General features: G+C 34.9%; 4 protein-coding genes across 9 annotated transcripts in view; 3 read left to right on the top strand and 1 right to left on the bottom strand.

The window, feature by feature from the left end:
- LOC144566983 (5'-methylthioadenosine/S-adenosylhomocysteine nucleosidase-like) overlaps nt 1-19,903 on the top strand; it is an 87,654-nt gene that overhangs the window by 3,619 nt on the left and 64,132 nt on the right. The gene's annotated exons all lie outside the window — the stretch shown is intronic.
- On the top strand, nt 4,432-8,571 carry LOC144567528 (bZIP transcription factor 1-B-like). 6 transcript variants are annotated; one of them, XM_078317687.1, is made up of 13 exons: nt 4,432-4,545; nt 4,627-4,740; nt 4,986-5,051; nt 5,461-5,541; nt 5,702-5,782; nt 5,872-5,931; nt 6,009-6,172; nt 6,268-6,322; nt 6,571-6,613; nt 7,227-7,441; nt 7,632-7,709; nt 7,957-8,082; nt 8,176-8,571. In XM_078317687.1, exons 2-13 carry the CDS (start codon nt 4,684-4,686, stop codon nt 8,266-8,268), a joined length of 1,119 nt encoding a protein of 372 aa, XP_078173813.1. In that variant the 5' UTR covers nt 4,432-4,545; nt 4,627-4,683; the 3' UTR covers nt 8,269-8,571. The 6 variants fall into 6 exon arrangements, with proteins under 6 accessions (XP_078173813.1, XP_078173811.1, XP_078173815.1 ...); XM_078317685.1 differs by having other exon boundaries at nt 4,980-5,051; XM_078317689.1 differs by having other exon boundaries at nt 4,522-4,540.
- On the top strand, nt 11,622-15,926 carry LOC144567621 (bark storage protein A-like). The gene is made up of 6 exons (XM_078317796.1): nt 11,622-12,044; nt 12,396-12,463; nt 12,660-12,815; nt 12,953-13,153; nt 13,400-13,576; nt 15,511-15,926. The coding sequence occupies exons 1-6, from the start codon at nt 11,825-11,827 to the stop codon at nt 15,685-15,687; spliced, it is 999 nt and encodes a 332-aa protein (XP_078173922.1). The 5' UTR covers nt 11,622-11,824; the 3' UTR covers nt 15,688-15,926.
- On the bottom strand, nt 16,310-18,611 carry CRR22 (Pentatricopeptide repeat (PPR) superfamily protein). Its single transcript, XM_078317795.1, has one exon. The coding sequence runs from the start codon at nt 18,549-18,551 to the stop codon at nt 16,497-16,499; it is 2,055 nt and encodes a 684-aa protein (XP_078173921.1). The 5' UTR covers nt 18,552-18,611; the 3' UTR covers nt 16,310-16,496.

The following is a 19,903-nucleotide window of genomic DNA, read 5'->3' as shown; positions in this document are numbered from 1 at the left end:
AAACAGTGATTTTTAATAAATCTAAAAAAAATAGTAAAAAAATTTCAAAAAATGTAAAATTTGGTCTCCAAACACATATTAATATGGAGAACAAGATGAACGGTTCGGATCAACCGTTAGGATTTGAAAACTCAAATATAGAGCCGTAGCACGGTGCCCAATCGTAATATGCATAGTACCATAGACTCACTCTTGAATTATTATCTATCATCTTATTATAATATCATGTGCATAAAGCTTAATTTTTACAATATTAATTACATAAATAATCCAAAGTATAATATTTATATTATTTTTCTAAATTAGATTGGTATAAATCAGCTTTTTTTTATAATTTACTATATAAATCATCAAAGAACATTTTTTAGTTTTTTTTATTTATTTATAATATCATACACCCGTATGTCATTTTTATATGATCGTGTCAATACAATATTTACAGCCAATATTAATTTTTTTATTGATTTCAAAAAGTTTAAGTCAATACTATATTCATATAATTCACTTTAAAAATAAACATGTTTGAAAAAAAACGCAACATAATTTTTTTGTGCGATAAAAAAATTCATCTTAATATACGAAAAAAAGAAGAATTAATAAATTATTTTTGTAATATATGAAAAACTAATGACTTCAATTTCGGATGCACTTGATATTAAAGTTTAAAAAGATAAATTAATGGGCCCACTTTTTTAATTGAGTTTCCTGAGATATCTTGGATCTTAAAAGTTATGTGTCCCACTATCATATTCGCCTTCTTTTTCCATTTCTCTTTCTTCCTTTTCTTGTTTGCGATCTATTTTCTCCAACCAAAATCACTTCTAATATGAAAACTCCAATTGAATTTCTTTTAACTGGGTTTTTCCTCGAAATGGGTTGATGGGTTTTTAGTAAAATCGGTCGATTTAACCGGTTTTAGCCAGTTCAATAGCGTAAACGATCCTTAAGCGGACTAGCGACTGGCAATCCAGTCCGGTTTTAACAACACTGTAAAATATAATATATTTTTTTTGCGGGAGTTAATTTGTTTTTTCTTTCATTTATCCTTTTCACAGATTTTTTTTAATACCCTCGAACAAAAATATTATTGAATATGCTATCGGTTTTGAAATATTTCGAAAAATGCCCTGACCACCCCACAGTGAGCAATTTACTATAATTTTTTTTTAGAGATGTTTAGTATGTATAGAATGAATGTTTTACATATAGACACACTGATAGTAATTTGATCTCACTGTTTTTATGATTTTTTTTCTCTCTTTTTAGATACTCATATCCTTTGATTTTGTAAATAAAATATATGTGTCAAACTAGAGTTGAACCTTTGATATTATATAAAACCCATGTACCAAGAAAATATACTTTTGTTCTCTTTGATAAAAAAAATTAGCAATTTTTTTTATTTTTAAGTCATTTTGTGTCATATTTCATAAATCCTAGAAAATAGTAAAAATTGGTATTAAACTGTTAGTGTAATAATCTAGAAGTCAATAATACGATAATTGATTATATATGAAGCTTTGTTCATGAATTGGATGATTAATATCATTTTGTTGCCTTGAGTATTATTGCATTTATGGATCATTTCGAGTTCATGACTGAAATTGTGAAACTCCATAATATAGATGATATATACTCTTAAAATGTCACTGACCAAGGTAATTAGCAGGAACACTAATTACCGATGTAAGGTTAGTATGTGGATTAAATGATGGTCAAGTTTTACAGACCATAGACAAGGAGTTGTCATTTTAATCACATAGATATATGTTCCAGGAACATGATATCTGACAGACCCCGAATGAAACATTATACAGAATTGTGTTCGTGTCATTAATGTTTTCATTCAGTGTTAAGTTCTAAAGTATGAGGTATTCATCTTTCCTACTAAGAAATGTATATGTGTGATTGTTATCAAACGCTGTCGGTAAAATGCAGTTATAACGGTAGCTCTTCGATATACATGGCTTAGCTGAGGTAGTGATGGTTTACCAAAAGTACTATTGTCCCTCGTATCTCTATACGAGCTATAGCATCACTGGGCCCCTTGATAGAGTAAAATTATCAGTGCGCGGTATGATTACAAGAGTAATCATATTTGATAATCTACTCAAGATCAAGAAAATATTAAGTTTACAAGGATGACACACACCTACCTTGAAACTAATCTGATAGCTATGAGACAGAAGAACAGACACAAGTAAATTGTTTACTGGATCATGATATTGTACTGTACAGCATCATCTGTGTAATTGGATGGTCATGATGTATACTGCCAGATACCGCTCATGATTATAGAAGTTAAAACAGTTTTAACTCTATTTTACCAACATAACACAGATCCTATTGGGTCACACCATATAGGAGTTAATCGGAGAATCTTATTGTGATTGATTATAAATTGGTTATGATCAATAGTAAGATGGTTATAATTAATTATACGTGTTATAATTAAATTATAAATATTATGTAAAAATAACAAGCAAAAACATTGGTTAATTTATAAACGTGTGTGACACGTTGTATAAAAGTTAACCGGTTAATTTATAAATGTGCATGACACGTTGTATAAATTGTCGAAACAACAACCGCAAGAAATATAATTGTTCAAAATAATTATACGAATATTATTTGTATTCGGGCCGAGGGCATTTTGGTCTTTTCACATGTCATCCTTATCCACATGACACGTCATCGATCTTATCCAAATGACATGTCATCATCCTTATCCATTCAATGGCATATCTTGTAAATAGGCATATGTTGAGGGGTATTTCGGTCTTTTGCGAACCTCCTCAAAAGCCTATAAATAGAGGGGTGAATGTAGAGAGAAAAACCACTAATTCACTCGTATCATTTCGTGTCGAAACGAATCGGTATTTTCTCTCTTTCTCGGTTTCTCTCCCAAATAGTGTTTCGATTGAGAAAAGAAAGTTATACGTAGTTGACGTATAATCTTGCTGGTTGTTGTGAAGTATATTTACAGGATCGATGAATAGTGTTTTCCCGAATTTCGCGGTATGTCAGTTTTGCTTATTTGTGAAACTGAGTAGCTGAAAATTCGTGTTTACAGGTTTTCGTCTTTTCCTCATGAATAGTGTTTTTGCATAATACCGCGGTTTATAGTATTCCTGACAAAAGAAATAAACCGCTCTCTAGTTAGTCCTGGTGGATAACCTATAGAGGCACCATACGTTTGGTGCTCCGAGTAGAATCATTCCCGTGATGTAGCTCTACTCGCTCGGTCTGCATTCCAACTGTGATTTGGAAACAAGGTATAAATATGTTATATTAATCTATTTAATTGGTAAGTAGATTAAAGTTTTAGAAATCAATCATGAAGTAGATCTGTAAAAGGATTAAATTGGGTTTTGATGTCAAATGAATACTGAAGGTGGACCGCCTTGAAAAGTTTTCTGACATACCCCGTTTAATCCTTGGCTTAAGTTAGAAGTAAAATTTTTGTTTTACGTTCTTTCCGCAGCTTAAGCCTAAACGGGTTTTGGTTACCCCGAAACCCAACATAAACAAGTTCATTATATAACCAATTTACTGAACTACTTAGATAGAAGTTTGAAGTTTAAAGTTTATACGATAGGTTTTTGACTTATCGTTATTTTTCAGAAACTTCAATTGTAGTTTTGAGGCCGTAAATGATGTTTTTTTTTTAATTATGAGTGTGCAGGATATTTTGTAATGTAAACATTAGTTTAATCTTAAAATCCATATCTCCTCATCTTAAGCTTCCGGAAAGTCATCAAACGATCAAAACAAAGTTTCCTACAAAAAGTTATAGTCTGTCAAAGTTCGGCTAAAATTCGGTCAAAGTTAGCCCCCCTCAATTTGAGCTATTTTAGACAAATCCATTCGGATTTCAAATTGAATGTACGTGATACATTTTGTTTTAAAATAACTCAAATAATATTTATTTATTTACTTATTTTCAATGGATTTTGAATTCAGATTGTATTAGATTTACTGTTAGACCAATATTGATCAAAATCAAACAATAAGAGTATCAAAAAAAAAAAAAAAATAGAAATCATAGAAACAGTGAGACCAAAATCATTCTATATATACTAAACAATCTCCCTTAAAAAAAAATCATAACTGACCGCTAACTGCCTCACAATGAGGCAATCGAACAAATTGAAGCGGGGAGAGTATTTCAAAATATTTGAAAACTGGAGGCAATTGCAGTATTTTTTTTTTTTTTTTTGATATTAATAAAAATATCGGGCCATTTCAGGCCCAAGATAATAATTGAAACGGAGCTACGAACAATAGACTTGCTATATATGGTATTCTTTACAGAATTTGACAGAGAGAAATCTGATCTGATTCGTTGAAATGCCGAGACCGGCCTGTCACGTTTCAGCGTTTGATTCCCCAAGTGGAAGTGTAATTCCAAATTTGCCCTGCTCTCTTTCTCCGTAGCTGAAATTGACCAAACTTAAAACCCCGGTCCAAAGTTCAACAACTCCATCACTTTCCTCTTTACTTAATTGTCGCCGTCTCTTGGTTTACTTTTTGTAACAAGGAACGGTTTGCCTCTTTGTCTGTCGAATAGATCTAATATCCTACTAAATATTCGCTTAATTACGGCAGCTACTTGTTCTAGCGAAGTGATGAATTGGCTTAGCCTGTGCTTTGCATAAGAGAGGAGGGAGTAATTGTAGCGAGATGACAAGTAACGAAGGGGATAATCCCTCCAAATCGCCTAAGAAGTCACCTGCTCAGGTATCCGTTCTGACCCCTCTGAAAACAGTCTCTTGGTTTTCTTACTTCAATTGAGCTAAATTTGACCTTTCAATCGTAACTGGTATCAGCTCAGATTCCAAATTTGAATTATAATGAAGGAAAGTTAGCCCCCACACACCTACCATATTTACTAAAGTAATATCTAATTTAAAGCATGTACAATAAAAGTGTAGCATATCTCAAAAAGGAAAATTGTAAATCTAGTACTCTACTTGCAGCTGCAGGAGCAGCCATCTGTTGCTAGTACAGCCCCGGCCACACCAGTGTACCCTGATTGGTCTAATTTTCAGGTACATAGTCTTTTGTGCTCCATTTCAAAAATGCTTCCCTCTTTAATTACAAAAACCTTGGCAATCATATATATTGACAATCTTTAAAGATAAAGCTTAAATTTGAAATCCAACATTATAAAAATGATCAATATGATGCACACATCATTTCTATAAAAAATGATGAGATTTTATGTATATTTCACTGTACATCGAGTGACGGTCTGAAATTAAGGGTTCTTGATGCAACATGAAACGATGCTCAAATTGCCTGAAATTTGATTGTTGGGCCATCTATATCTTCAATGACGTATTTATGAGTTTATTTTTTATTTTCAACTTTATTTGAATTGATTTGAAAAACCATTGTCAAGATCTGAAGTTATTTTGTAACATTTTCTGCATGTCAATTATTCTTGTAATATTTTAGGCTTACTCTCCAGTGCCACCACATGGCTTCTTCCCTTCAGGCGTGGCATCTCAAGCACACCCATACATGTGGGGAGCACAGGTGCTTGTTTAAACTTTTTACTTGTTATCTATTTAATATTTATTGATACTTCAATTCATCCTTAACATGGTTGTAAGTTATAACAGTGAAAGCATTACCAAATTCTAAAAGGGGAAATCTTTATTATTAAAATTATTTTTTTAATTTTTTCTGTTTGTAGCCAATGATGCCATATGGTACTCCACCACCATATGTCATGTACCCTCCAGGAGGGATATATGCACACCCATCTATGCCTCCGGTACATATTTTTAATCAGCATTTAATGTGAATTTTGCAATTCAAAATGTGACAAATTCCAATATCTCATCAATGCCTGTCATTTAACAGGGCTCACATCCATTTAGCCCTTATGCTATGCCTGCTGCCAACGGCAATGCTGAAGCACCTGTAAAAGTCTATTTTTTTTAATTTACTCTGCCTTGTCATTCAATACTTGGCATGTCTGATGTATTCAAATTTTGCAGAGTGGTCAGGAAACAGATAGGAAGTCTTCAGAACTTAAAGAAAAGAGCTTGATTAAGCGATCAAAGGGCAGTTTAGGTAGCCTTAACATGATTACTGGGAAGAACAATGGCACTGAGCCCGGTAAAACTTCCGGTACTTCTGCCAATGGTGGTCTCTCGCATAGGTTTTATTCTGTAACTGTTTCTAACTTGTTCACTGGAATCCTATCTGTGATTCTGAAAATTAAAATGATACTTTTTTCCTCTTCTCACTGTGTAGTGGTGACAGTGGAAGTGACAGCTCAACTGAAGGAAGTGATGCCAACTCACAAAATGTGAGTTTATATTTGTTGAAATTATTTATTTATTTTGCCTAAATCTCACAAACAGTTTTATATACTGTCTAATATGCTTTTAGTTGAAGTCACTAGTCAGCATGTTAGATTCATAACTCTAGAAAAACAGTCAAATGCAGATTTGCCTATATATTTGATATGTTGTTATCTACCGAGGTAAAGTTGATGTGGGAGGATTCATATTATTGTATAAACAAATTTGTGATATGTGGTTCTTGTATTCACAGGACTCAACACCAAAAGGAAGTGGTGGAGAAGAACCACATGGAGGTAGGCATTTTTGAGACAGCTATGTAGAAATACCAATTTTGTATTTGTTTGATAAGCATTGTTGATGACTGCTATGTAGTTTTATATTGCTCAGGCGAGTTCACAACCACTACCATAGCTGCAACGATGCCATAACTATGGCACGCGATATGAACCATCCAATTTGGGTCTGACTATAATTTCCAAACTACCTACAAGGTTACACTGGATTTGGTGTATTCAATCTAAATCAGACGGATCATATTGCGTGCCATAGTTAGCTGCAGATGTGACTCCTTTCTCAGGCTCATGGAAAAATTTAAGTGGCTACCAAAATAGAATTTATTGTTGCTGACTCTTACATATTACTTCTTTTTAGAAATATTATATAGTTAAACCTTGTTGACGAAGTTAGAGGAAATGATTATCTTAAGAGCTGCATATCACAAAGTTAGTAAATGGGATATTTAACTATTGTCAGTTGTGTTTAAGCCTCCTCCCTTGCAATGGAATTATTCAAACTTATCCTCTTCAATTGTTAAGTTTGCATTCATCTTTGACAAAGCAAGATTAAGCAATAACTTGTTATTAAGGGCATGTCTGGAACTTCAACTTTTTTATTTTTATGGAGCAGGTTCTGGTCGGAGTTCAGAGAATGGCATGGCTAGAACTCCGTCACAGGCAATGCTGAATCAATCCACAGCTGTGGTGTCTGTGGCAGCGGGTCCTGCCACAAACTTGAACATAGGAATGGATTATTGGGGTTCTCAAAACTCGACTCCTGGCACTCCTGCATTACATGGGAAAGTTCCTTCATCCAATGCCGTGGTTCCTGAGCATTGGATTCAGGTTTATAGCCTTTGAATATTTTTTTTCTTTGAACAGCTTTTCTCTGTTTATTATGTAAAGTACCATGTGTCAAAATTCTTTTTGATCTTTGTGCAAGTATTTTGTTCTTTTTCTTAATGGTATATGTAATCTACGTAAATGGTTAGCATGAACTAGTTAAATTTGATGGTAACTTTGTTGTTAAATATAGGATGAAAGGGAACTTAAACGGCAGAGAAGAAAACAGTCTAATAGGGAATCGGCACGCAGATCAAGATTGCGCAAACAGGTAATCATTTTCATGCAGTGCATGTTTTACTTTCTTTTGCTCCTTATTTTTTTCCATTGCATATGTTAGGCTCAACTTGGGGCTATTTATGCTACTGATTGCTTACATGCAATCATTGATGTAAGAATTTGAGTATGATAATAAGACAGATAATCTTGTTTCGGCAAATAGCAATCATAGTACAATTTTTTTATAGAAGCGGGTTATACCTGATTTCAAAGTACAATTTTATTTATTATTTTTCCAGGCTGAATGTGAAGAGCTGGGTCAGCGAGCAGACGTTCTTAAGCAAGAAAATGCAGCATTAAGAGCAGAAGTTGAGTGTATCAGAAAGGAGTATGATGACCTTCTTGCTCAAAACAGTTCTCTCAAGGTAGTTCTATCATTTCTTCCCTTTAAAAGGATGATGTGTTATTTTATTTCTTTTGTTTGAATTTGAAATTATTATTAATTTTTAATTTGGCAGGAGAAACTGGGACAGACAGACCCAAATTCTGACGAAACTAGATCCAACAGGAAGGATGAAAACCCTGACAGCCATAATCAGAAAAACTCTTAACTAGAAGACCTCTGGCTTCCCATTTGTTGTCTGGTTATTAGAAGTATTTAACTAAAACTAGGTTTTATGCTTTGATTAATTGTCTCAATCTCGTTTTAAAACTGGTTCACTGGGCTTATCTTTTAACGGTTCAGGGAACACAAGGATCATTATGTAACCTAATTGAGCATGTATTGGATATTTGCTGATGGCGACAAAGCTTTTAACCGTGCATGTAAACTTTTAACTGTTGGTGTCTTGTAATACTAAAACAATAATTGAACTTTAGTAGTAGTTCTATTTATAAATATATCTTATATATGATGTGCTGCCTTGATTTGTAGTCTCTCTTTATTTATTGTCAACACATGATTGTTAGTACTAAATTATTATGCAAAACATTTTACCGGTACATAGTTCCTATAAAAATTTGATACTATCATGTGATTCTCCTCTTTTTCTTTAAGTGTATAGAATAAAATTTAATAGATCTCATTCCTAAACTTCATATTACTGTACTGAAAACAAACCAGGAAGAAACAAGACAATAAACAAACAACCTCCTCCGTTGGATATCCGATGTAGCTGACTTTTGGGGTCCATCATCAGTCCCTGTTTCAGGGCTGGGAGCAGGAGAAATCATACTGGTAGGAGGACTAGAAGGCATGGGAGCCGGTGGAGATGCCACGATATGTGGTGATTGACATGCGGCCCCTGCAGGAGCCTTCTCGTGCATTGGCCACCTAAAAACTGTACTTATACCATGACACCTATATGAACTCTCATTATTACATACATCCTGTGCTACCAGCTCGGCATTGTTGATGTAAATCTTCCCGTCATCCCTATGAACTGTTTTAAAAAGGTAGTTTGTCTGAGAGGAGGGTAAAATTGTCCGATTCGGTAGATTTAAGAGGTCCTTGTACAGCATCGGAGAAGGTATGGAATGAAGGAGAATGAAATTCAAAACTTGGTTTTCAGGAATTACTGCAGCAGAAAGCATACGGTCATTCGGCATCAAAAAGGTTGTGTTTGGGGGTATTTTGGTACCGACCATTTTTACGAGCATGACGAAGGTGAAATACCGAGCCTTTTGCATGTCTTGGATTGCAATATTCAAAGAACGATTGATTTCTATCTGTGCATTAGTGTACAAGAATAAGGCGCTTACCAGAAACGGTACCAAGAGGATTTGAGAGAGATAATTGGCCATTTTCTGAGTATAATAGAATAGGTGAATTTGTTTGGCCGTTTGGGACGTGTATAGTTTGGTTTTATTGAATCAAGCTTTTACATGCTTTGGTGCTGCCTCAACTACTATTTGGTTCATGTTATTGGCATGGCGATGTATAGTTGTTCTTTTTTTTTTTTTTTTTTTTCTCTTTTCGTCTTTAAAAATTCTAGATCGGTTCCCAATTTGTTGAACTGTAGGTTCCCTAATACTTTTTCTGTTGTTAGTTCCAATTTAAGTTTCATCATCAAATCAGGTCAAAACAAAATATGTGCATCAAATAAGAAAAAACTTAGAGCCTTGATAATTATTTTTTGGATCAAATAAAGGGTTGATGCATACTTTACCAAATTGTTGTTTTCAGACAAATCTGGACCATAAAAAAACAGTCATTTTCAATAAATCTAAAAAAAATAGTAAAAAATTTTCAAAAAATTTAAAATTCGATCTCCAAACACATATTAATATAGAAAACAAGATGAACAGTTTGGATCGGTTATTTGAATTTTGAATCCGGTGATTTATAGTCCAATGTACAAAAGAGACTATACATTGCAATGCACCATAGCTCAACTCTCTCTCTCTCTCTCTCTATATATATATATATAACATTATAATTTATTTTGTTAATTAATTTCATCATTTATCAAATAATATAAAAGTTACAGTACAGCGATCAATATTTAATATTTAATTAATAGTATATGATAAACTATCAGATAATATTTTAATGGGAAAATTTCTAGTGTACCCATGTAAAATTTTAAAATAGTCAATATTCCCATCAAAACAACATAATAGCCAATATCTCTATCAAAACTTTGCATTATTTCTTCTATCCTCATTTTATATATTTAACTCTTTATTTAATTATTTTGATATTAAATTGACAAATTTACCCTCTCCTTCTTCAAACGTTCAATACATTTTCCTACAGCTAATTTTTTTTCATGCCCACTATCTTCCTCGACCTCTTCTCCTGCCCTCCCCTCTCATTGAACCTTTAATCGTCAAATTCATCTTCTGCCTTCTTCTCTTACTCTTAGCGTCAAGCATCAAATAAAATTATTTTTTTTTCCAGAAGGGACTGTCTCCAATTTTATAGACCCTTCTGGTACCAGTTAGGTACTGGTAAAATGTCACCAGTTAAGCAATCCAGATTAACTAATTGTTCCAAAAACAGACTCTTACGGAATCAAACAAAAGTTAAAAGAACTTCATATTAGCAGCTATTACATTCTCTCTCTTTTTTCTAAATAAATGGATAAAACATAGTGGAGTCGCATAATTTTTTTCTGGTAAAGATTGGAAACCAACCACTAAAAAATTGAAACAATCAGAAAAGTACATGTCTTAATTCAAAGTTATATATGAACTAACTAGCTGCCTCCACAGGCATTCATTGTTACAGGGTGCTAGTTTGTTAATACATTAATTGTGCATGCCCAACAATTCTTTACATAGCTCACGGAGTCATGCTACTTGACTTTATATTTGGGGTGTTATTCTGGCATCTAGACGGATCACCAGATGGGGTTGTTATTGTTGCTGGTGTCAACTGTCAACAATGATTTCATTTGAGCATAATCAATTTGATGACTAGAACGGCTCACGACATGAACCGCCAAACCAATCCTTTTATGTGTTGTCTTGTGAGTTTGTATCCTCTGAGATATCTCAAATATTTACTTTATCTAAAGCTGGGCCAAAAAAATTTCGATGCCTAATCGATATGCAGAGGGCCAGTATTCTTGTCCTTTGAGATTCGTGTATTAAGGATTTGAATGGTCCAGATATCTTAGGAGTTAGTTATTATCTGAACGTTTGAAGAAGGAGAGGGTAAATTTGTCAATTTAATATTAAAATAATTAAATAAAGAGTTAAATATGTAAAATGGGGATAGAAGAAATAATGCAAAGTTTTGATAGAGATATTAGCTATTATGTTGTTTTGATGGGGATATTGGCTATTTTAAGATTTTACATGGGCACACTAGAAATTTTCCCTATTTTAATTATATAAAAAATATATACCCAAAGTCCCAAACAATCCAATCTGTAAATACTAATACTAATTAAATAAATATGTCGATATATTGCACATGTTAGTACGTTGCTTTCAGCTCCCATATTAATAATAAAATTGCAGATATTATAATATCAGAAGTCTATTTTAAAATTTGATGTAACACCCTGTCTTGCCCTCTCTGCAATGATTTCACATATCCTATCCAATTTGACTACTATCTGGTTCATCATTTACAAATTAAACAACTCCTCTCTCTCTATACATCACTCTTTATAATATCAGAACTCTCCACCAATCCAGCACAAGCGAGCACTAACCATGGAGATTAAAATCCAACGGCTGCCGTTGCTCGTTCTCTTCTTCTCCGTGCTCTGTTTCAAGCCCACATCAGGGAGAACACTAACACTCTCGGTGGACCCGGTCAACGCGCGAAGGCCGTTGATTGGGCTGGTGATGTCTTACATTACAGAGGCCGAGGCCGTTGGATCGTCCGGCGAGTTCGTGCCCAGCTCCAAGATCCCCTTCGTCGACCTCTATGGTATGGATATATAGTTAAATCGTCACCGTTCGTTCTTTTTTTCTGATCTGCCCTTGCAAGTTGTGAAGTTGAGCTCCGAGCTCCCCGAGTCAGATCTCCTTGTGATTTTTCCAGATACAATCATAACGAGATCGAACGGCTGAGCGAAGAGCGATGGGTTTCACTGCTCATTCAGTTCAGTAGATATATAATATAATAGGCTTTACTGGGCCACGTCCAGTTTTATTAATTAAGGCCGTCGGCTTAACTTTTTCTTTTCTGCAGACCTCTCCATAACTTTTACCTTTTTCATCTTATAATAATAATAATAATATCAAATTTTCACTTGGTGAATTTATATACTGGTGCAAGGCCGAAGATTCCACATTGGGACCATCCGCAATGCTAGTGTTGTCTATGTTCTGACTGGTCAACGAAGGGTAAGAAATTTATTTATTTTATTATTTCCATTACATTTTTTGTACTTCACTCTTTTTGTATATTTTTCTCAAGGAACTTATACATCAGTACATCACTCTTCTTGTTCTTGTTCTTCTTCTTATTCAACTTCAACCATGACAAATATAAATACATGACAGTTCTGACTTTAAAAATACATTAATTTTTTTGTTTTAGCTCAATGCCGGAATCACTGTGCAAATCCTGTTGGACCGTTTTAAGGTTGACGGGATTGTGCATTACGGAACAGCAGGAAGTGCCAACAACTCGATGTCATTTGGTGATGTCAGTGTTCCCAAGTACGTTGCTTTCACCGGATCCTGGACATGGATGGTACTTCATTTCCTCTTGCTCAAACTGATGTTCATTTATTAGTAACTAAATTATGAACATTATAGCCACTGAAGAAAAGGTTGAAATCGTAGTTTCTCAAGCAGGTGTTAACAGGTTTGTTGCATGCGTGAAAACAGAAATTTAATTCTGATATAAAGAATGACGATTCATCAAGTGTACTGACATTTGGGGAGTACAACGTACCTAATGGAGGCGAGAACTTGTTATCAGGGGTCAAATTTAAAACGGAGGAATTTTATGCAGTTGGTAAGTCTATGGAGGAAGTCTTCTGGCTTGAGATAAACAGCAATTGGCTCCAAATTGCACAGAATCTCAAAGTAAGATAACCTTTTTTTTTTTTTTTAAAGTACTGAATTAAACCAATTTCGAAGCTTATAATAACTTGATAAAAAGGACTGTGTGAGGCCCTTTTTTTAGTCCTTTTATTTATTGATCTTTTTATATGTAGCCTTTCGAGTCTAGGATCTAGGTACCTGACTGGTTTCTTTGGTAAATTAAGCAATAACTGTACAAATTATATGTTTCAAATGAATTTAGTGTCGAGCATAAGATGGTTATCACAGGTTAAACTGGAGAGATGCTCAAATGAGAGCTACTGCTTGCCGACAACTCCAAAGTTAGTCACTGGACTAAGAGCATCAACAGCTGACATCTTCTGTGATAATGCCGCATACAGGCAGTTTCTCTTTGAGAAATTTGGTGTTTCAACTGTGGATGAGGAGAGTTCAGCTATAGTCATGGTAATTTGATTTGTCAAGCCTTTCTTTTCCAGAAAAAAAAAACCTTCCAAATTATGTTTCTTTGTATGTTTTTTTTTTTAGTAGAAGAGCCATTTAGGTTTTACTTATTTACTGAACCAGAGAATTGGAAGCTATTTTTCATTTCCATTTCAAAGGGTTGTATTGCGAAGGATAAATTATATATATATATAGGAATATGCTAGCATGCTACGCGTAGCATAGAGGGCCTCCGTGCAACGGCTCAATATTCGACTTTTCAAAATTCTAACAGTCAATCTGAACCGTTCATCTTATTCTCCATATTAATATGTGTTTGGAGACCAAATTTTACATCTTTTGGAATTTGTTTACTATTTTTTTAGATTTATTGAAAATCACTATTTTCAGCAAATCTGGACCATAAAAAAACAGCGATTTTCAATAAATCTAAAAAAATAGTAAAAAAAATTCAAAAAATGTAAAATTTGGTCTCCAAACACATATTAATATGGAGAACAAGATGAACGGTTCGGATCAACCGTTAGAATTTTTAAAAGTCGAATATTGAGCCGTTGCACAGAAGCCCTCTATGCTACGCGTAGCATGCTAGCAGGTTTCTATATATATATAGAGAGAGAGAGAGTAAGGCTTGGGTGCTATGGATAGCATAAGGCCATCCCGTGCTGCGGTCTCAAAAACTTATCGTATAACCTTCAAACTTCGATTTAAATAGCTCAATAAATTGGTTATATAATAAACTTGTATAATACTAATTTTTACTATTTATTATGATTTATGAAAGATGGCCAAAAATGAATAGGAAAATAAAAGAAAATTTAGTTTATTTTTTGCCGTCTTTCATAAATCATAATAAATAGTAAAAAAAATTCAAATAAATAGTAAAAATTAGTATTCTCCAAGTTTATTATATAACCAATTTATTGAGCTATTTAAATAGAAGTTTGAATATTATACGATAAGTTTTTGAGGCTGTAGCATGGAATGGCCTTATGTTATCCATAGCACCCAAGCCTTACTCATATATATATATATATAGAGAGAGAGAGAGAGAGAGAGACAGGCTATGGTGAGTTACGAAATAAAGCGACTATTTTACTTCACACTCCTATTTTGCGATTTTAAAGTTCAAAACGTCGATCCGAACTGCTCAACATGATCTCCATATTGAAATGTGATTGGAGACCAAATTTTACATTTTTTTGAATTTTTTTACTATTTATTAAGCCATTTTGAAAATCGCCGATCCGGTGGTCCAAATTTTTTTACCGTTTTTTACTGTTCACCCGGATTTTCAGATTTTCAAAGTGGCTTAATAAATAGTAAAAAAAAAATTCAAAAAATGTAAAATTTAGTTTCCAAGAATATTTTATTATGGAGATCATGTTGAGCAGTTCGAATCGACGTTTTGAACTTTGAAAATGAAGATATTGTGTGGAGTATAAACATGTTTTACTGGCTTGCTCTCATTTAAAAAGACCCTCCGGTTCCTTTCGAGCCATAAGGCCCAAGCCCCAGCTGCCCACACGACATCAACCTGGCTCGCTCTTAGAGGCAATCACCGACACATTGAAAATGGTGTGTAGTGCTAAGTTCAGTACTGATACTGCATACCATACCAGTATACCTCTCCGCAAGGTAATTAAATAAGGGCATGAGCATAGAATATGATCCCTTGTTTCTAGGATGTTGGTCCCGCATAATACGCATCTCGGTGTGATGTTGCAACCCGTAGTGGCCAAAGTCTGTTGCGTCAGTAGCTTATCGAATAGAGCAACCCACGGGAAAACACGCACCTTGAGTGGCGCCTTGATCTTCCAGAGTTGCCGTTGATACTCACAATGCATTCCTCTATCATTGAGTAAATTATATATTTAATTAAATAAAATAACTTGTTTACATCTGTGATATCGTGCATTTCTATTTTTGTTAAACAGACAGCCATGTCACCGGGTGTGCCAGTGATAGTCTTCAGGGGAGTTTCTGACTTGGCAGGAGGAGAAGCAACAAGGTCATCAACAAGTTTAATGGATTTAGCTTCCATTAATGCTCTCAAAGCAGCGATAGAATTCATAGGTGTACTTGGCAAACAAAAAAACTTAGTTTATACCTGAGGTGATCGAGTTATTGATGCTAGAATCATAATTAAGTTGTGAATAAGATGATTTGATATTTTCTAGATTCATTATTATTGGCTTATTTTTCTTTTTCTTTATGATTCTGGTTTAATTACTTTTAATGTAATTGTACAAGTTTTGCAAGACAACAGAGTGTAGTGTAGTTGTTTTGTACCAACAACAAAGTTGGTAAGAAATAATCATATTTATTTGTTCTTAAGAATTAAATCTGACTATGCCTTCTTTACTTGTTAGAATGGTGAAATAGTTTATTAACAGTTTCGTTTAAATTTGAATTTTATTATTTTTATTTAGTAATCCACAATGAGCAGGATTTGGGCCCTGCCTTGGCTTTCCCAAAATGAAACCAATAGAGAAATATAACTAGACTATTGCAGTGGAAGTTTCAAAATGATCCAGTGATCTGCTTTATGTTAATTTTTTTGCCCGAGTATTTATTGCCTATTAAATGAGACAAGGAGAAGGAATTTTGTTACTGTTTTCGCTAATGATTTTCAGCAAATTAAAATTCACTGCAATAACTTAACATTTTTTGATATAAAATGTGTGGGATGGAAATAATGAAAGCAGCTGGATATTGCCTCAATCAAAGGCGGAGGGAGTAAAACCTAATGGGGGTCCATTTTTTTGTTTAAATTTTGTACTTATACACGGTATTCTATGTAATCTAGAGTAAAATGCTACAGGTACTGTAAAATTAACCCCTATTCACAGCATAATTTTTTTTTATAATTGACTCTTATTCACGATTGTCATAGAAAGTCTGGCTCCGGCCCTGGCCTCAATTACCAGTAATCACCACAGGAACAAAAGCCTCCCCTGAAATGATGAAACCGCTGCATATCTCTGACAATAATCTCCCGGCCAGTCAACTTAGAGATGAACTTAGTCGCATTATGGCAATCATTACAAACCCTCAAATTTTTTCGAATCTGAATTGTGGTCCCTGGTGCTGTACTTATGAGCCCAAATGCAATAGCCAATTTCTCACTATGACTACTCACCAACTTCTCTTTCACATCATCTTCCACATCATCTATTGATTTAGTATCTGGCATGTAACCAATCTTCTTTATTTCATCTATGAGCCGGTCCAACCGGGCATAGATTCGATTTGCTTGTGGGTGAGTCGTGTCACCCGAATAAAATGTGTGGAGCTCATTTCTCAATTCGATGATTGTATGACCCGGTATCTTCAACAAACCCTCTCTCTCCATCATTTTTCGCACTCTTGCCATGTCATCCCACATAGAAGCATTTGCATATATATTGGCCAATAGCATATGGTACCCACCATTATCTGGCCCCAGCTCAAATATTTTATTAGCAATTCGCGCAGCCAAGTGTACATCACCGTGTACCTTACATGCACCCAATAGCGCCCCGTATATGGCAATACTGGGTTCTATTGGCATATTTTGGATAAAATCCCATGCTTCATTTAACTTCCCAGCACGACCAAGTAGGTGAACCATCGAGCCATAGTGGCCTATCTTTGGTTCAAGCCCAAACTCCGGTTTCATAGAACGGAAGTACTTCCATCCCTCTTCTAACAAACCAGTGTGGCTACACGCCGACAATACTGAAAGAAATGTTACATCATTTGGCTTCAAAGGACCTCTTCTCATCTTCTCAAATAATTCAATTGCAGACTTACCAAGACCATGGGACCCATAACCATCAATCATTGCATTCCATGTGGCAACATTCTTGTCTTGGATCAGGTCAAAGAGCATCCAGGCTAGTTTGGCACTTCCACATTTTGAATACAAGTCAACAAGGCCGGTCAACACATAGATATTACAGTCAAATCCATGCCTAATACAGTAGCCGTGGATTACCTTTGCTTGTCTTAGGCTTGACAAGTCGGCTAGTGCAGGGATCACACTTACAATTGTGAAGGTATTAAGCTTCATTTTCTCTCTTTGCAAATCTATAAAGAGAGTGATTGCTTTGTCAGGAGCCCCATTTTGCGCGCAACCCAAAATCATAGCATTCCACGAAACTAGAGTTTTGTGAGGCAAAGTCTCAAACACCTTATATGCAAGATCCACACTCTTACACTTGCAATACATACTGATTAAAGCATTCATCACTGACGAATTGGACCCAAATCCAAACTTCACAAGCAACTTGTGGACCCGTTTCCCCTCATCAAGATTGGCTAGCTCACCACATGCATGCAGAGCCCCCATAAAGGTGACCTCATTTGGTGCAATGCCTTCTTCAAGCAACATCTTATATAGCTCGAATGCTTCTTTGAAATTACCATTTTGCACATAACCATCTATCATTGAATTCCATGGAACCACATTTCTAGTGGGCATTCTATCAAACACAAGCCGAGACTTTCTCACGTTGTTGCACTTGGCATACATATCCACAAGTGCAGCTGATATATTAACCAGTGAGTCGAGCCCACAACGAATTGCAAACCCATGAATTGATGTCCCTAAATGTAGTGCCTTTAAATTTGTACAAGCAGGCAGAACTGAGACCAGAGTAACCTGATCGGGGGTCCCACCAGACTCTCCAATTCTCCGCACCATCTCCAAGGCCATTTCGTGCATAGTATTTTGCACATAGCCAGAGACCATGACATTCCAGGAAACCAAGTCTCTGTAAGGCATTCCATCGAACACCTTCTGAGCATCCTCTATCTGGCAACATTTTGCATACATGTTCATCACAGCAGTTACGGCCACGACATTGGATGCAAACCCACGAACTAACAACTGAGCATGGATCTGTCGTCCCGTTTTCAAGTCAGATTTTTTACTGCATAATTTGAGAAGAGAAGTAAAGTGGCTACCTTTCAGCTCACCAAGAGAGCTGTGCATCGAAGAGGAAGAAACAGAGATCTTTTGCTCGTTGGAGAGAGAGAGCGCGGGACGTTGGGAGCCTTGCAGATGGCTATTCGTTTCTTTCTCTTATCCTCTTATCAGAATTCAGAACCCGGCTTAGGCTGGAAACTATAAGCTAAGGAAATCTGACCCGGCCCCCAAAACCAGCCCAACCCATCCCACTAAAACCGGTTTAGATGGAAAAATGGAAATAATGGCCCGCGCGATGGACTCAAATTTTCAATTTGAAAATCTCAATGATCGATCCAAACCGTTCAATATCGTATCAATATGAATGTATTTGTAAACAAAATTTTACATTTTTTTTATTTTTTTAGATGAGAAGAAAATACTATTGAAATTAAGTAGGGATGAGTTTACTGCTAAGAAATTAAGTAGACTATTGAATCAGACAAAAAGAAAGAAACTAGAGCAGTCCAACCTTGAATTAAATTGCGAAAAATTAAATTGCGAAAAGGGCAAACGAATGTCAAGTAAATAAGACAGATTATGTTGCAAGTTGCATTGTTTGATATCTTTCAAGTATAACTATATCCCTCTTTTTTTTAATTTCATTTTCACATTTTTTATATTCGCTCCTCACTGGAGCAAAGCTTGCTAATGAGCAGGACTTGCACAAGTCCATAAGAGCGAATGTCAGATCAATGTATCCCTCTTTTTCCATTATTTTATTAAATTTTGATATAATTTTTTTGATAACATTCAAAACTTGGACTAGTTTAATCCTCATTTTCATCCAGTTTTTATTGATGCACATTTCTTTTATACACATTGTCAGAAACTTAAATTTCATGATCAAGACGCAATAATCCTTTTTTTTTTTTTCCTGAAATCAGTGAATAAGAGTGAGATGAGAACATTCATGGTTAAAATCATTAAAAATTGAAACCACAGTGGCATGATTGACAAATACTTAAACTACTCAATTATTAGCCTTGAAAAAGGATACGTATAACAGTACCCATCCCAAAAATTATGAACTGGTACTCAGTACCTTACGTCATGGTGAATACACCATACTTACTCCATCAAATTAAATAGCTAACTTAAAAATGTATACACCGACAATCCCTAAATCATTCTAACTGAAATTGAAAAGATACAAATAAAAGAAAGAAATGGAAAGCAGGAAACCGGTACTGGTACCCATGTCGGTATTGGCCATCAGGAAAATATAATTCAATTGCTTGAGAAAATAATAAGCTGACGTTGTCACAAATTGATTAGTACGACACTCTGACTTTGCTTCAGTCAATGAGCTGCTTTAGACAATACTGGGTAGCTCCGCCTATTACAGTATACTTCGAAGTCAATGAAAGGTATTGCTT

Source organism: Carex rostrata, chromosome 16 (assembly GCF_964058835.1).
Source record: "Carex rostrata chromosome 16, lpCarRost1.2, whole genome shotgun sequence".
NCBI classification, from domain to species: Eukaryota; Viridiplantae; Streptophyta; class Magnoliopsida; order Poales; family Cyperaceae; genus Carex; species Carex rostrata.
This window is presented reverse-complemented; position numbering and strand designations above follow the sequence as displayed.

What these genes read in the sequence shown, in the direction of transcription:
- LOC144567528 (XM_078317685.1), top strand. Translation starts at nt 4,684, where the DNA reads ATGACAAGTAACGAAGGGGATAATCCCTCCAAATCGCCTAAGAAGTCA. An exon ending in CACACCCATCTATGCCTCCG is followed by an intron (nt 5,783 to 5,871) that starts GTACATATTTTT and finishes GTCATTTAACAG; the next exon opens with GGCTCACATCCATTTAGCCC. An exon ending in GTGATGCCAACTCACAAAAT is followed by an intron (nt 6,323 to 6,570) that starts GTGAGTTTATAT and finishes TTGTATTCACAG; the next exon opens with GACTCAACACCAAAAGGAAG.
- LOC144567621 (XM_078317796.1), top strand. Translation starts at nt 11,825, where the DNA reads ATGGAGATTAAAATCCAACGGCTGCCGTTGCTCGTTCTCTTCTTCTCC. An exon ending in CCCCTTCGTCGACCTCTATG is followed by an intron (nt 12,045 to 12,395) that starts GTATGGATATAT and finishes TACTGGTGCAAG; the next exon opens with GCCGAAGATTCCACATTGGG. An exon ending in AGAGTTCAGCTATAGTCATG is followed by an intron (nt 13,577 to 15,510) that starts GTAATTTGATTT and finishes TTTGTTAAACAG; the next exon opens with ACAGCCATGTCACCGGGTGT.
- CRR22 (XM_078317795.1), bottom strand. Translation starts at nt 18,551, where the DNA reads ATGCACAGCTCTCTTGGTGAGCTGAAAGGTAGCCACTTTACTTCTCTT.